Source organism: Sander vitreus, chromosome 8, assembly GCF_031162955.1.
Source record: "Sander vitreus isolate 19-12246 chromosome 8, sanVit1, whole genome shotgun sequence".
Taxonomy (NCBI): domain Eukaryota; kingdom Metazoa; phylum Chordata; class Actinopteri; order Perciformes; family Percidae; genus Sander; species Sander vitreus.
The window spans coordinates 35,996,080-36,013,579 of record NC_135862.1 but is presented as its reverse complement, the minus strand read 5'-3'; the positions used below and the strand labels follow the sequence as shown (position 1 = coordinate 36,013,579).

The following is a 17,500-nucleotide window of genomic DNA, read 5'->3' as shown; positions in this document are numbered from 1 at the left end:
CTCCTCCGTGCAGCCTGTGAACCAGACCTGATGCCAACCTTCCCCCACCACCGCAACAAGCGTGCTGCTCCTCCGGCGGAGAGCCACTCCAAACGGAGCAAAGTGTGATGAACAGGCTGATGAGGCATTGGACTCAAAGACCACCCTGAGGTGACGGGACATTCTTAGGAATGGATGTTGGTTTCGTGGAACGTAAATTTGCTCATGAGTTTTTGCTGTGGGATTTTGAGCATATGCTAACTCAATTAATTTAATTTCAAACACCGCTGAAGCCAACAAACTCAGATAAGCCCATTGCTGAACTTGTTACACAGAACTTTCTATATCCACGACGTTCCACTTCTGGGATTGATGCTGTTTGGACTAGCCAGACCTTCCTCTGCAGCGCTGTGGAGGAAGGTCTGGCAATGCAAGACTACACAGAACTCTGCAGTGTTCAGTATAATGCCACAGAGATCATAGCAACATTTTAAAAGGCTTTAAGCACACATTCTCTAATGTAGACCCAGTTGGTCTTGCAGCACTGTGTGCTCTTTATAGGTTCAGTAGATATAATTTTTTAATACTCTTATTGCTGCCAAGGTCTGCACACGAAATGTAAAGGTAATGAGGACAAAGTTGCCTTGACAAATATGCTGAGGCATTTTGTCTTTAGTGCCGAGCATTTGTCTATTCTAACTGCTTCTGCTATTCTGGTATCAGAATGGATCCAAACATCGAAATTATAAAACTGTGAAAAGGCATGGCAAGTAGGAACTGAACCAACTTGCTTGAGGTCTGCCCACAGTTACGCTGGGTCGGCTTTATACCGAGAGCTTGTGGCAAAATAAATGGAATGGAAGCCTTGTGAGGATCTCAGGTTTGGGACCGTTTCGATGGCCAGCTTTGTGTCCTTGATGTGAAATACTTAACTCCTGAATCTGCTTGCTCTATTGTTGTTAAAGAAAGAGTTTGACCTATTTGGAAAAATGATTTTTGCTTTCTTGGAGAGTTAGATGAGAAGATTGATACATCGCTCGTGTCTCTGAGTGGTATCAATCTTCTCATCTAACTTTGGGCAAAATAAGCATTTTTCTAAAAGTGTTGTTATAGACCCAATTACAGTGACATTGCACAAACGCACAAATCACTTCTGAGGAGACACATGGCCTTTGGTTTGTGTGAAATCATTTTCAGCCATAACTGTCACGTTTAAAGATTTATAGTTCAAGATGGTGGTCAGACCTTTCTGATCTGACGTCTCTGCTGTGATTATTATTTCTGTTTTCTGTGCTTGCTTTGCTAGCGTCTTTGATTAACCAGATCTAGTGTTAGGAACAGCAACATCAGACTGACTGCTAGTTTGGGTGGTGTCATGTTCTTTAGTCTGTAGTCCAATAGGTAAGTTGGGTGTTGACATATAAACGCATCAAACATGCATTTTACAATAATGAGATGAGAGTATATCCAGTTGTTCCTTGTCCCCGTTTGTTCAGAGATGTTAAGTTGTACGTGCGGGACGCAGGGTTTTCTACCCAGAAATTATTTTAACATTGTATTCAAACATTGTGATTGGCTTCATTAGTAGAAATCACTGAAAGTGGCGTTACCTGGTCCGCTTGTGTTCGACACCTGGCTGTCAATAAATAGGTAGAGAACATTATCTTGACTGGGATAGATACTGTAAATGCTACCGTAGAGCCTCTAAATATGTTTAAACCATGAGCTACTGAACATAATAAAAATGTCAAACCAGCAACTGTGCCTTTTTTCATTTGAAATGTCAGTTTTTATTAATGCAGGTTACATTAGTAGTAATGGTTACATGGGCAGCGGCAGGTTAAGTCCCCTTATAGAGACGTTAATAAATAAACTCCCACTAAACCAACATGTACCTCCACAAATGCACAGCGATACTAGCACTGGGCTTTCACCCATCTAGTCCCATCACTGAGTCAGCAGACCAGCCTGTGGTTCTGCTGTGATAGTGAGAGCTCACAGAGACTTAACAGTGTGGTCCTACTTCTTGATAGCCAGCAGGGTTAGCGTTCCTTGTCTGTAAGCTGACAACAGAACAGATACTATTTAGGTTTGAGAACGAAAACGCCAGCCCTGAACAGACAATCATGAAACAATATGGTGGTGTCTGCCTCAGAGTAGAACTTGGTGTGTATATTTGCCTCCCAGAAGAAAAGGACTTCTACTGAGCTCCATCATAAAACCTCAACAAAATAAATAAGTGTAAACATACTGTATCTCTATTATAGTCAGTCAAGTTGTATAGTGTTCCGTAACACTTGAACAGTTTATGGCAGGGCAAACAAAACCAAATCAAAATGTTAAGATTTAAAGAGATGTGCTTGATTGGTTTTCATAAACAGGAGGAGAGAGTATGTATGCTCAGCATTGCCCAAATTAATGCAGAACAGACTGCAATAAACCAAAATCCAAGAGGGAAGACATCACAGTACGGATCACATGCAGACAGGTGTGTTCTGGGAAATGGAGTACAGAAAATAATTTGCGTTGAGTTAATTAGAGCAACTGGAGCTAAGCATTTGAGAAAACTGAGCTTTCGATCATATCACATATATGACTTCATTAGCAGAACTTCTGATGAAGATCACGCGATATAATCAAAAGCTCCAGCGAACGGCTGTGTCCATGGTGAACTTTCAACTCACATTTTAAGCCAACATAGATGAGAAGTCCTGACAGAAACAATGGAACATTTGAACATTTACTATACCATGACACGTGAGCAAACATCTGCTGAGGAAGATCACAGGATCTCAAGTACATCTCTTGGATTGTAAATCTTGGAAGATAAATGCTTCACTCAGACTGCTGCTAGCACAGAGAAACAGGCCTGATGCAGACACACAAAGAGCTGCAGAGGAACACTGAGGCAGTGATGATTCATTCATTTAACAAATAACAAAACAGGGCTGTCAACTTATAGACGTATACATTAAGACACAATTTTCATAAAAACACTTAGATACATTTACACACTTGCATACCTGGCAGGAGAACTATCTTCTTCAAACGTCACGGTCCTTCATTAATATTCAAAGTGCACACAGTACAGTCCTTCAGTCAGATAGAATCGGCTCAGAGAGGGACAAACATGCATTTATTCAAATGCAGCTCTCCTCACGTCAATGCAGGTTACATAAAAAAGTTGTCGAAGTGATTACACAGTAGCGGCTGCTTTGTAATGGAACATTGTCTGGAAATGGAAGAAAGGCATGGGCTCAACTACCAAATCACACCAAGATGTTCTATTGTAGCATTTGGTCAACTTCCTCCAAGGATTCAAAAACTCTGGCTTGGATGAGTAAAAGCAAGACGTGAGCTGAGAGAAGAAAGCCTACAGGATGGTACAGCAGTAGGGGGTGGTGTGTGTGTGTGTGTGTGTGGGGGGGGGCGCGCGCGCGCGTAATGAGTGTTGTTGGGAGCAGTATTCTGATCCTTCTCGTGGACCGGGGGGGGGGGGGCTCCGTCTCTCAGCCCTCCATCCCAAAGTCGTCTGTGAACTTCTTGACTTTGAGGAGATCTTCAGTGTTGACTGTGGGACGGGTGGTGGACAGAGAGCGCAGCATGTCCGACTGCAAAAGCATAGGAGAAGTCATTTTTGGTTCACATTGGTTGTTTTTTTTAATATTCAATTTCTCCACCATCCAGGGTCCGCATTTACCAGACATTTACTCATTGGACAGGTTACAGCTTTTCTGTTACTGTTACTAATATTGACTGATAATTATCAACCAACATTATTTTCTAATGTTTATTTGTATAGGGACAGGTATATAGCATAAACCACAGACCACATTAATATATGTGTATCTCACCATGCAGACTATGGGCTCCAGTAGCTTATCAGTAGGCACGTCCATCCAGGTCATCTCTATGGCTCCAGGGTCACCAGGGGAACACGGAGTCAAGAGGTCGTCCACCATCAACTGGTTGTTGCTTCGGGATGGACCGCGAACCTGCAGGAGGAAGAACAAGAAAAAAAAAGCTCTGTTGTAAAGGTGTACATTTTTAACCATTGCAGGGATTCAACTGTCATGGTGTCTAAGTGATTAATGTGAACAAAAATCTTTGAAATTGGTCCAGTATTGTAATCGGCAGCAGTGAACCATCGTCCGCAATGTTTCTACCCATCTAAAAGTTCTGTCTCTCTTTAACATGTTTTATTTCCCCCTGGATTTCTAGTGATGTCACCTTTTTGAAGTGGGTGGCAGACTGGACCTTCCTAACAGGCTGCATGAGAGCGTCCCGGACGATGATGCTGATGTCAGCGCCGGAGTAGCCGTCCGTTTTGTGGGCGAGCTGCCGCAGGTCGGCCTCGCTCAGGCTACGTGGCGTGTTGCCCAGATGAAGACGAAACATCTGAGCCCGAGCTGGCTCCTCCGGCAGAGGAATGTAGATACGCTTCTCAAATCTGACACCACAGAGGACAAGATCCATTCAGGCGCACACTCACCAGCTGTTCTAAACATAAATAACATAGACGGCGTGCTTGCAGGTTTCACACACGTATAAGACTTTACAGAGCTGCCTGGAACTGAATTTTAGAAACTATAAAAGAGGGAAGTCTAAAAATGCAGGACAGTATTTTACAATTGTGTTGAGCGAAGCAGCAAGATTGATGAAAACAATACACAACTGTCATATTTTGGGTTGGCCCTGTTGTGTATTAACCCATAGTGGAAGAGGATTTTCCAGACCTAAGGTGGTTCGTAGGTGTAGAGTCGATTCAATACAGCTCAACAGTGACCGCCCACTTTTTGATTGGCTCTGGTTCCGGAAGTGAATTTCCCCATTCAATTTGTCCATTGACGACGGTCCTTTCAGGGGCTGTGGTAGTGGAGTTTAGCCAGAAAAAGTGGCCGTCATGCGGAGATGACAGTTAAGTTTAGGCTTTAAAATGACTCGTTAAGTTTAGGAAAAAGAAGAACGAACAAGCGTTTCCTGGGTCAAAGTATTTTGTTTTCGCCGTGAAGTGAACTCTGCTCCCCGGCCTGAAAGCTCTGTGTTTTATGTTGACACCACTTTGTGCTATTTCATTTTGAGATTATTTTCCATTGGGTATTGAGGTTCATAAATAAGTGTTTTGGCATGGCTGGCCGAGTAGCTCTATATCCATGGTGGTATTGAAAGGGGGATTTCATTCTTGCATGTTTTGTTTTGCACGATCGCACACTGATGACACACACACACAGACTCACAAGAAGTAAACAATACCAGCATCGCTGTCGTGGCCGGTAATAAAACAAATTCAGGGCGAGACAAACATTTAATACATACATACACATACATTTAATAGAGGAGTACTAGGGCTGACCTTCTGCGGATGGCAGCGTCGAGCACCCAGGGGATGTTGGTGGCTCCCAGGACCAGAATGCCATCGTTGTTGTTTCCCACACCTACAAACCCAGAGAGCTTCAGTCAGCTCTATAGATGAACTTTCTGCTCCAGTGCCCATGCAGGGTTATGCATTTACATATTTAAGATTACTTTGTAGTATTCTATTGTCCCTTGTTCATTACATACAATATATTATTAAATACTGCATATTCTTCACTTTGCAGAATCATGTTGTGTCAGGCTTATTGTTCTCATTCCCCATCTCATTTGGCTCACCCTGCATCTGGACCAAGAACTCGGTCTTGATGCGGCGGGCGGCCTCACTCTCGTTCTCGTTCCTGGAGCCGCACAGCGAGTCCACCTCATCGATGAAGATGATTGAGGGTTTGTGCTGGCGAGCCAGGTCAAATAAGTTCTTCACCAGCCTGGGAGACACAGGGAGAGATGGAAAAATGAGAGAGACACATGGACAGCAATATTAAAGGAGGCACGCTCCATATAAGTGACAGTGAGCAAAATAGGTGGAGTGTCCCTGACAAAGACTGAGAGAACCAGTCTGGTTTGGAAATGGATTTACTGGGAGTTGTTAATAGTCCATCATTACACTGTGTTTGAAAAGTTTAAAAAAATGTATACGCCCTCTAGCCTCTGATATAAGATGAGACATAAGAGAGACTTTATTGTCATCCATCTATATCCAGTGCAGTTCAGTACATATAGGATTTTGGGGAGGTTTGTCCTTGTTATGTTGAGCTGGGGTGCAGCAGGGGGTTAAGGAATCTGACAGCTTGGGGGAAGAAGCTGTTGTCTTGCCCGGATGCTGTGGTGTCTTTTCCAGACTACAGCAAAGTAAGTCTTTTATGATCTTGGAAATGATTTCCTTGTTTGTTTGTATTTTAGCAGAATACTGAAAGCAGCAGAAATGCAGAGCAAGTACTATCGTTATCGCGATATTCAACAACTTTATCACATATCGCAGTGTCTCCTCATATCGTGCACCCTCTTATTTAAAGGGATGAAGAGTAATGTTTCCACTCTAGTTAGACTGAAAACACCCAATAAAACATAGTAAAATCAACATCTAAAAGTTATAAAACACATTCTGCTATATTTCTGTACTAAAATTAGGGCTGGGCGATAAAATCCAATATCACAATATTTTTGACCAAATACCTCGATAAAGATATTGCGACAATATGTAGGGTTGACTATTGGTTCTTTCACAAAATATTTACACAATGACATTAGTGATAAATAATCATCAGCAGGAAAATAATAGAACTGCGAGAACACTCTGGAAAGTTCAAAAGATGACATCACTTCACTGCAGCCTGTAAAACCAGGAAAAGACTACACTTATGTCATATCACGATATCCAAAATCTAAGAGGATATCTAGTCTCATATCACAATATGGATTTATATTGATATATTGCCCAGCCCTAATTACAATAAACTCGTCTTTCCCTGTGTAGAGTACAGCTTCAGACAATAGAAGAGACTTACTTCTCGCTCTCTCCCAGCCACTTGGACATGAGGTCTGAGGAGGAGACAGAGAAGAAGGTGGAGTTATTGGCCTCGGTGGCCACGGCCTTAGCCAGGTACGACTTCCCCGTCCCTGGAGGTCCGAAAAGCAGGATGCCTCTCCACGGAGTCCGCTTGCCTGAGAACACAGAGACCAGGAGTAATGTTGGTCACAGGATGACATACTACGGTCAAATTGTCAGGGTACTATCCAACAGGGTGTGATGCTAAAATACTATTTGACAGTCATTTCAAAACATCTAAGGTACATTTTCAACTAATATAATAGCAATGATAATGAACTAGGGCTGCAACTTATTATTATTATTATCAAACTACACAATAAATGCACTCAGATAACACTGTTGTTATAGTTCCTAACATTAATATAGAAATTTATAAAGTCAAATTGCCATATCTTCAAAAAGTCGGAGGTTCTGTCTGTACTCTTATAATAAATGCTGTCCATAACAAAGTAGCTTGAGAGTTGATTTCACCAGTGGACTATTGCTGGGGTTTGCAAGCCTTCCATTTTAAAGCTATGCATTTCCTAGCTGCCATCAAAGCAAGATCTATGTACATACTTTCATATTTATTCCACTTGTCAGAGATATTAATTCCCAAAAGTTTGATTGATTGATGAAATCAAAGAAATCTGTGAGAAATGGCCAGCAAATATTCCCAAAGATCAAGCTGACATCAGCTGATCACTTCAGATTGTTTTGTTACCCATAGTTCAAAATTTAAAAAGAAGAATTTACAACGATACAAAACACAGCAAAGTAAAGTAGCAAGTCCTCACATTTGAGAGGCTAGAACCAGAGAATGTTTGGCATTATTTTTTGCTTAATAAATGATTAATTGAATACCAAAATTGTTGCCAAATAATATTGAGCCAGCCATACGACACTGCATTCGGAGCTTCCTGTGGAACAGACAACAGAGGGTGAAAGTTAATAACGTAACCTCACGCCCTCTTGTCCTCAGCACAGGGGCTCCTCAGGGCTGTGTTCTCTCCCCCTGGTTATTTCCACTTTAAAGTACACCACCAGGTTTACATCCATGGACAGTTCTGTTAAAACCTGTTCATGCTTTTCTTTAACTAAGACCTAAACGAGCGATTAGTCGACTAATTTACTAATAACTCCTCCCTCTAGCCCCCTCCTCACTGATGCATTTCCCCGATTGCCCGATGTTGTCCATTTATGTATTGTGCTGCAGAATAATAATAATAATAATAATAATAATAATAATAATAATAATATATACTATACCGAAAAGAAATTCTACCGGCCTTGGTCGGAATTATTTATTTCCAAGAAACTTATGAGCACATCTCTGGTAAACAAAATATTTAAAGTGGTGTTCTTGCATGTTTCTTTTTGGAGAAACTAGAAACTTTTACATCTTTTTGTGTATGATAATTAATGGGTGTGAACAGATTTTTAGCGGGAACATCCCCACAGTACCTGTAAAGAGGTGAGGGAATTTGATGGGCAGGATGACAGCTTCCTTCAGAGCTTCCTTAGCTCCCTCCAGTCCAGCCACATCGTTCCACCTGACATTGGGCTTCTCCATTACAATGGCACCTGGACACACAGACAGAGCATGATTAAGATTGACAATGCAGATGGAAGAAAACACTTTAAAAAGGAACAAGTAAGACCTCATAACCCCACTGAACCCTAGACTACTACTTAAAAATAAAAATCTGAATTTCTCCTTACAATGACTTCAGGTGAAGATCTTGTCATAAAGAAGCACTGTGGGGTTATTCAATAATCAGTGCCTGAAATGGGCCAGTACCAACCAGTACTACATACCGGTGTCGTGCCAAGGTACTTATCCCCACCAGGATTTGTATCCCCTGGCCGCGGGAGCGCGCGTGCACTCGGAGCGGAGCTTCGGTCCCCCTACAGGTTGTCTCGTTGGAACTACAGCTGCAGCTAGAAGTTACATAGTGGAAGACTCAACAGGGTTTTCCATAGTAAGGGTCTCATTTATCTACATAGCAGTAGTAAGTAGTAACTATTGCTAGAAAACAGCAGACATCCCCATATTGTCTCAGGTTGTTTATTGTGACCTGGTAAAGTCAGAAAATAACACACATGATGACAGGACAGACCCTTTGCATGTTAGGGGAGGGGATACACAAAATATCAGGTGAAAAATGTCCCGATATTTTGTGTATCCCCTCTTTAACTTTTGCTTTAAAATAGATATGGAGATGTCTGCTGTTTTCTAGCAATAGTTACATAGGGGATACACAAAATATCGTGACGTTTTTCACCTGATATTTTGTGTATCCCCTCTTTAACTTTTGATTTAAAACAGCAGGCTTTAATAAACAACGCATTAAACAATTCACACGTCGCCTTAATGTAACAGACAAATACACGTATTTATGTAGATAAATGAGACCCTTACTATGGAAAACCCTGTTGAGTCTTCCACTATGTAACTTCTAGCTGCAGCTGTAGTTCCAACGAGACAACCTGTAGGGGGACCGAAGCTCCGCTCCGCTCCGAGTGCACGCGCGCTCCCGCGGCCAGGGGATACAAATCCTGGTGGGGATAAGTACCTTGGCATGACACCGGCACTTCTGATTTTTGTCCATTTGACTACCCTTACTTCTAATTGTTATTATTAACAGTATTATTAATAGGCTGATAGCAATTCTAAAATCAGACATTCAGCACCCCCATATAGCCCGAATGGAATGATCCTTAGTTTCATAACCACATTTCAGACACTACCACGATTTGACTGTGAGATTGGCAGTCGATACAGGCTCCTTAGATCAAATAGTCGAATATTCGGGGTCACCCCTACAAGATAAACCTATGAATATAAATATATCCAAGACACATGCGATGATCATGTCACTGAACTGCTGAAATAGGGTACTGACCCCTTTTTTTGGTCCAATTAAGGCACTATCAATGACGCACTGATCTTGTATCACACAAACATCATATCAACTGGCTTAATTCCCCTATGAGGACTATTTGCACCCATACACTCACCCATAAGTTGCTCCTGCAGTTTCTTCTTCTCTGGATTTTCACCCTCACTGTCACTATCACTCCTAGACCGGACACAAACACAGAGGTTGACACAAATACAGTAAAGCCCACAGAGTTGAACATGTTTTCTGAGAGGGCAGAAGATAGACAGCATACTTGTCATTGCTCTGGGCTTCCTTGACAGGCTTCTTGCCCTGTTTGTCTTTATTTTTCAGATAGTCTTTCAGTTTTTCTGCTCGGTCCAGGTACTGCATACACTTTGCTCGTATACTCTCCTTTGCCTTGTCGCTGTGGGCCTCATCTAAAAGGAAAAACAACAATGTAAATAAAACTCACCAATGTTTGTACAAAAAGAAGAGTGTAAAACTAATCCAATAGCATGTCCGGCTGCAGACAGTACTCACATTTGATAGCATGTAGGAAATATTCCACAGCATGCTGGTACAGTCGCAAGGCCTCCTCATAATTCTTTGCCTTGTCTTCCTCTGTGGCTTTGGTCACAAGATCAATCGCTTTCTGCAACAGATGCAGAGAAATACAGTCAGAGGATGGATTTTAGATGGCTGGGGGTGGAGACACAGACATAAAGGCAGGGAGTGTACCGTCACACGTTAGTAATCTGCATATCAACACTGGATCTTCCCATCCTCGTCGAAGCAGAGTACGTTGTTCTGCTACAGTTAGATGTCAACAATAGAACTGTTTGCATTAAAACAACTCTCTTTGCAACAGTGTTATCAGTTTCTCCCAGATAACTCCTCATCTTAGGGCTCAGTCCGTAGGGAGTTGGGTTGGGAACCGGAGGGTTCAAGTCCCCGTACGGACCAAAGTATGGTGGTGGACTGGTAGCTGGAGAGGTGCCAGTTCACCTCCTGGGCACTGCCAAAGTGCTCTTGAGCAAGGCACCAAACTCCCAACTGCTCGGGCGCCTTTCCATGGACAGCCCCCCCCCCCACCACCACCACCACTACTCTGACATCTCTCCATTAGTGCATGTAGAGGTACTGAGCATGTGTGTGTGTGTAATTCGGGCCTACGTGTAATGTGTATAATAACAACACAGTGAAAACATTGTAATTTCCCTTGCGGGATTAATAAAGTATAAAAATTGACATATTATACAATGGAATCCTAATAGTTTCTCTGAGTCTACAACAACATTCACTGGGCTATTTCTTAAGGCAATTACCAGACTAAAATGTTCCAAAACGTAGAAAATATTAGTTATATGTTAACTGTCTGCGAGCAGTAGCTACAGTCCATCTCATGCTAACGTTACGTTAACATTATCCTGCAGAGGCTAACGTTAGCAATCCACACATTCATAACCCACACCAGAGATAGTTCAAATGATTGTTTTTATAGTATGTAGTTAGCTGGTACAGTAACGTTAGACCTTGTTGACTCTAATGTTATTTATTTTATTTATTATTATTTCACGACAATGAAATGTGTTTGCATCAGCGGGCTTAGCGTCAGCTGTTCTGCTAGCCAATTAGCTCACGTTCAAGCTGCTGTAGCAAGACTAACGGTAACGTTAGTTAGCTAGCTAGCTAGCTAGTAGTAGCCTAACGTTACCTGTAATGTTGACGTTGTCATTTCATCTCACGCTTGTGCTCTATCTCCACCCAGACTTCTATCCTCTGACCCACAGGCGGATATGTGAAAAATATGAACTCGTTACCAGCCCTGTGTTGTGAGGGGGCAGACTGTTCTTGACATGACAAAACAATGGCTAGTACGTTAGCTAGCTAATTTGACAGCTCTGCTTCGACCCAACAAAACCACCACAGCAACAGCGCTATTGATACAACAATAAGTTCCGGTTAAAAATTTCAAAATAAAACACAAGCGTTTGACCTAAAAATGACAGAATACAGATACTCAAGAAGCTAATCAATAATATTTTAAGGATAGGATCTTCGCTAAATGAAAGTCCCATTTTTCGGCTAAATAACAACTTGACAAATGGTAAAGTGGGAGATGCTTTAAGGAAGTGCTGTTGCCGCCATCTAGCGGCCATATCGGTGCTATAACACTAGTACTCCCATCATTGAAAAATACATATAATATACACACACACACACACACACACACACACACACACACACACACACACACACACACAGAATAAGACAAGAAATATACATCGAAAACACGTGTGCACGATAAAAATGTCAATACATAACATTTAATTGTAAATATTGTCTTTATAACAAACCAACCACACATCAACCCGTATACTTTGTAACAGTTTTATTGGTAGGTATTTACATTTCAGATTATTACATTGCTATCATACATTGTATAGTATCTTGGAAGGAAGTCTAAAATACTTTGCATATGACAGGTTGTTGCAGCAGCACTTGTTGTGACTTTTCAGTTCAATGATTGTGTTGGACGCAAGCTGCCACATACATTAACTTTGGTTCAAAAAACCCCTTCTTCGAAGCATTGCTTTGCATAGACAGGACAGGACAGCCACACTCTCAGAACATAAAGAGAAAGGAGATGATAAATAATCATCTGGAAGGAGAGGAGAGGTGTACATTCACAGATTTAAAGGGGTTTGATAGGTTAGTGCATAAAGATCCAGGAGGGATGGCCTGCAGCCTGTTGAAGGTTGACCAACGTAAGACAATCAGATCTGTGCAGTGGGTTAGAGCAGTGGTTCCCAACCTTTTTTCCTTGGCGCCCCCCTACTCATGTCTAAGAAAAGCTGAGCCCCCCCTCCGAAACCGAAGTTGAGGTAACTCTTGCGATAGAGCCTTACTTTCTTTGTTGATACAGAGCAGTTATCAGCACTTTTATGTTTCTCCGCCATGTTTCATTCATAAAATAGTGATGCCGTGGCGGCAGGACAAACGAGGATGCTAGCAGCTAGCAGCTAGCAGCTGACCTGATGACAGCAAGGGTCCCAGGTTAAGATGTCCCGGAGGTTTGGCCTACTAAGTAGCCTGCCTACAATTTTAAGTCAGAACAAAAATATATAGTTTTTATACAGACTTTTGTATTCATTATATATTCTAGTGTATTATCCTAATTTGTTTAACATGTGCAAATATTTTTTTTTTTACCTCAACCTCAAACCAGATAAAGACTTGCGCCCCCCCTGTGATCTTTGCCGGCCCCCTGAGGGGTGCCCGACCCCAGTTTGGGAACCACTGGGTTAGAGAATCATGATTAACATAACATAAAAGGTAGGCGAAAAAGTAGGATGATGGAGTGCAACACAGGAACAAGACTTTGTCAGGCCAAATGTTTACCTCAAACACATGATGTTCAAAGGGAAGGCTGTGTCTACTTTAACAAAGCCTATTAACTATAGCAGGGTTTCTGCAGGTTTCACCAAGTCAAATTTAAGACTTTTTAAGACCATTATGAATGATATTTAAGACATTTATCACAACATCAACTGAGCCCTAAATTCAGTTTGCCTAACTTGCACTTCCCCAAAGTTAAAGACTAAAGTCTGTTGTATGTCTGTGGTACGATCCGAAAGAGACTCGCGGCAATAACACGAAAGCTGATTGGCTGCAATATAAATTGCATGTTGGTCTCATTTGTCGTCATAATACAGCAAAGTTATATTTGGACTAGTGAAAGAAAGAACTTCAACACCACGGAATTAAAGAAAATGAGCATCAGAGGTAGCGTTGCATGGACGTAGGAAAATAAAGACCTGTTTCAAATGATTTAAGACCTAGAACACAATACTTTGACTACTAAGACTTGTGGACAAAGGAACTGTCTAGCTTTGGAGAGACTATATTGTAAAAAAGAAAGATAAGAACTTTGCTCAGTTGTGGAGTCCTTACATAGACTTTTTTTAAGTCATGATTTCGATATTGTGATTCTTTTGAAACTTTCCGTAACTTCTGCAATGCTGTGATCTTATTTATTTATTTATTTTTGCCAGATTGGGGGGGGAGAATGTATTCATTTCATCGGTTAAAATGTTCATATCAAAGGCAGTATGAAAATCTCAATAAAAATATGTTTAAAGAAAACTATAGCCTGAGAAAGAGCTATATAGCTTTAGCAACTATAAGGGTACACATGTTCACATTCACAAAAAAAACCAAAAATAAGTTGTTTAACCCTTGAGTTGTCCATCCGTCTCAAATTTGAAAATCGTTTTTTAACTATACCACCAACTTATTAGCACTAGTTTTACACGTATTTTTTGGAATTCATGGTCAATAGATCTCATTTATCTGAATCTTTACATAATGTGAGTTAAAAAAAAGCTAAAAATGATTAATTATTTTGACTAATAATTAAGATTAGAGGAACATATGTTGATGGATAATCACAGACTGGTATATGTCAAAGTTTAGTCAGGATACTGTTTTGAAACCTTTTCATTTTCTTTTCTCATGCTATGAATTCAACCAAAGTATTGAACTGATCATACGTTACTTACTTACTTGCGAAGAGCATTGTACAGAATCATTTAAGACGCCGACACATGATACGTGATTTGCTCTCTGCGCACCGCTAGGTAACGAAATGCTGCTATCTCATTGGCTTTGAGCACAGCGCAAAGCTGAAAATCCTAGCGGTGCGCGACGCCAGGGGTAGCGCAGGGTATAGTCCCCCCCCCCGAGGAAATCAATGGAACGGCTGGTGCAAAGCGGTTTTATGTTATTTGTGGGCAATTTGCTTGAAAGAAACCCATATTTCTCACATAATAACTTTGAAAATGGGCTTAATGTGAGATGAAGACAACGGGAGGGTTAAACCATCACAAGGACATTTGGTCATTGGGACTGGTGATCCGAGGACAGAAGGGATATCTTGTTCTCCTATGTTGCACGGTCAGTGGACACAATGCTACATTGTTTGAGGCCCAAAAGAACACAGAGGCTCTACTGACGGGAAGGGTTGCATAAGCAACATGTACCATGAACCCACTGGAGGTTATGAAAATGTTTTAATTACAGTCCTGCTGAAATTAACGAGTCAAGTCAACACAGGCACTGAACTTGTCTCGTTTTGCCAGACCTTCCTCCACAGCGCTGCAGAGGAGGGTCTGGCTAGTCCACACAGCATTCCTGGATGGGAGTTAAACGTGCTCTGGTTTATTGGCATTTCTTTAAACCAATCACAATCATCTTGTGCGGTGCTAAGCTCCGGACGGAGCCACGGTGCCTCTGCTAAATAGTCTCAGGAAGGAACTTGTTTTGGTGGAGGGTTGAGACCATGACATGCAGCTGAAAGCTCCAAAAGAAAACAAGTCAGTGGACCTTGAGTAAATTATTTTCTCAAACTTTCATAGGCTTTCTGAGACTAAAAAAGAGGGAAAAGACCACAATACGATAGGGCTCGAGTGTGTGTCGATTAGTCGACTAATCAGTCGTTTTGGTCTTAGCCGACTAAGATTTCTGTCATTTGTTGTGCTTTTTTATGCTGAATGACTTATTTCTAAGAAACCTAATGAGCACATCTCTGCTAAACACAAGATTTAAAGTGGTGCTTTTGCATGATTCTTTGTGGAGAAACTTATGTTTTTACAGATGGTAAATGTTATATATTGCGCTTTTTCTAGTCTTAACGACCACTCAAAGCACACTCGATAAAATCAACTAATCGATTAGTCAACAAAATCATGCAAGTGTCGTCTAAGCATTTCTTTAGCCCTGCAAGAAGCTGAAGGACATAAAGTGTATAGTAACCTCTCTACTGCGGGGGTTCATAGGAGGTGAGACATATTCGACCATTACAATTCAGATTATTAAAATACAATGGTACTTCTGTCATGTGGCGGCCCACCTTGAAACAAGCCTGTTAAACAATCCTTAGCCAGAGAAATGCTGCTGGAGGAACAGTAACAAGAGACCGGTAATCTCAAGCAAAGGGAAATGAGATGATAGCGCCAGTGAGATGGAGACGACGTGGTAGTGTAGGTCAAGGAGGGGAGGTAACACATGGTCATGTCATATATCATCATCTGATACAGAGTTCAATGTCAGGAAGTTATGCTATCATAAGATACACACTTAAACAAAACAAAGTAACACGGTTTACACTATGAGAGTAATACTATTGCTTGCACATGTCGAAAGCTTCAAATTCTCTCGTTGTGTGAAATAAAAATAAAAAAGGAAACGTTACAAAGAGTGTCTTCGACTACATGTAAAAAGGCACAGATGGCACTCCTGATTACAACAGTAGTTTGGGATAATGTGCTAAAAAGGTTAATATCAGACAGCAGGCACACTACCAAGCCAACCGAAGCATGTAGTATGGAGAGACTAACACACACGCACGCACGCACACACACACACCATCTCTGCTCAGTTAACTGCATTCCGATTTTTAAAACAGCATCTTTCACTCACATGTCTTTACAAAGACAAACAAATATAAAAAGAGCCCAAAGCACATTGGAAGGCTGTCATGGAATGATAGGCATAGAGTAAAAATGGGTAACATTAACCAATCTGTGCTTAGCTGTGTATTAATTGTCTAAAAATCCTTCCTTTCCTTAATATATTTTAGTAACACTTTGCTTGAAGTGCACTGGTAATGGAATCTCATAAGCACATCACAGCATATTAGCATCTTTTTAGATCATATCAGATAATCATAGTGACATTTATCACATGGAATGTTATGAGATTGTTAATAGCTTTTTGTCTCTTAACACAGCATGACTTCAAGCAAAGTGCCACTTCCTTTTTACCTGACCTTGCAATACAAATGACTGCGAGAGGCCGATGAGAAAGTCGGAAGAGAAGGCACAAATTTCAGACAATCGGAAATACGACTCACGGGTTAAATCTTCCCTGCAGCTTCAGCTGTGAATGGAGAAATTGGAGAAAAAAAAGAAAAGAAAAGATCAACTCCCAGTATCAGAACTTTGGGAGTGTCTTTCCCACTCCTCGCTGTGTCTGGGCCCATCCTCTCGTCCACGCTGCTGCTGTTGGTGGTTTCACGTCAGCAGGCCCATACGGGTAAGCTTGGCCGACAGGAAGGAGTGGAGGACAAACACCACCGGCTTTGGACCCGAGTGGAGGTCAAACACCTGGAGGACAGAAGGAGGAAGTGAGGGAGGGTAAAACATAGTTTTAAAGGCATACTATGTAACTTTTCCCTCTTCGGTCTCCCTACAGGTTGTCTCATTGGAACTACAGCCGCGGTATTTTAGCTCAAATCACAACACTACATTCAGTTTTAGTTAGTAAATTATATGTACAGCCACTTTATTATATTATCAATTGTTCTGGGTCCAATCTAAAAATTGAGTAATTCTGTCCTCTAGAGAGGGGGCTTTAACTTTTTTTTAAGCCAAGGACCCCTTATCTAGAGAGAGACAGAGCAGATATTTTATAAAATAAAGTTGCATATTAAACTGGGCCTACAAAAAAAGTCTAAAGCCTTTATACATACCATAGAAAACTAAGCTATAATAAAAAGTTGTTGGTATTATTTTATAAATCATGTTTTAATATTAAACAGACATGTGACACAGTAATCTTTAGGATGACCTGTATCTGTGGATAACTAACCTACAGTATTAGCCAGTAAGCCTATCATCAATGTGTTTTTTAACAAACAGGCTGATTTATATTTGCTCATAATATGTTGGAT

At 41.2% G+C, this 17,500-nt stretch overlaps 3 protein-coding genes across 3 annotated transcripts in view; 1 reads left to right on the top strand and 2 right to left on the bottom strand.

Annotated features, from left to right (window-relative positions):
• cdk10 (cyclin dependent kinase 10) overlaps positions 1-1,010 on the top strand; it is a 12,201-nt gene extending 11,191 nt beyond the window's left edge. The window contains exon 13 of the mRNA XM_078258018.1: positions 14-1,010. Coding sequence (XP_078114144.1) covers positions 14-108 — 95 coding nt within the window. The 3' untranslated portion in view covers positions 109-1,010. The remainder of the gene's footprint in view (positions 1-13) is intronic.
• A 1,205-nt stretch (positions 1,011-2,215) lies between these two features.
• Positions 2,216-11,802, bottom strand: vps4a (vacuolar protein sorting 4 homolog A). Its single transcript, XM_078258017.1, has 11 exons — positions 11,483-11,802; positions 10,309-10,420; positions 10,061-10,205; positions 9,905-9,966; positions 8,348-8,467; positions 6,861-7,017; positions 5,632-5,780; positions 5,333-5,414; positions 4,210-4,429; positions 3,834-3,974; positions 2,216-3,590 (listed from the first exon to the last, which is right to left on the bottom strand). Exons 1-11 carry the CDS (start codon positions 11,501-11,503, stop codon positions 3,489-3,491), a joined length of 1,311 nt encoding a protein of 436 aa, XP_078114143.1. The 5' UTR covers positions 11,504-11,802; the 3' UTR covers positions 2,216-3,488.
• Positions 11,803-12,145: 343 nt separating this feature from the next.
• sntb2 (syntrophin, beta 2) overlaps positions 12,146-17,500 on the bottom strand; it is a 31,434-nt gene continuing 26,079 nt past the window's right edge. The window contains exon 7 of the mRNA XM_078258016.1: positions 12,146-16,934. Coding sequence (XP_078114142.1) covers positions 16,842-16,934 — 93 coding nt within the window. The 3' untranslated portion in view covers positions 12,146-16,841. The remainder of the gene's footprint in view (positions 16,935-17,500) is intronic.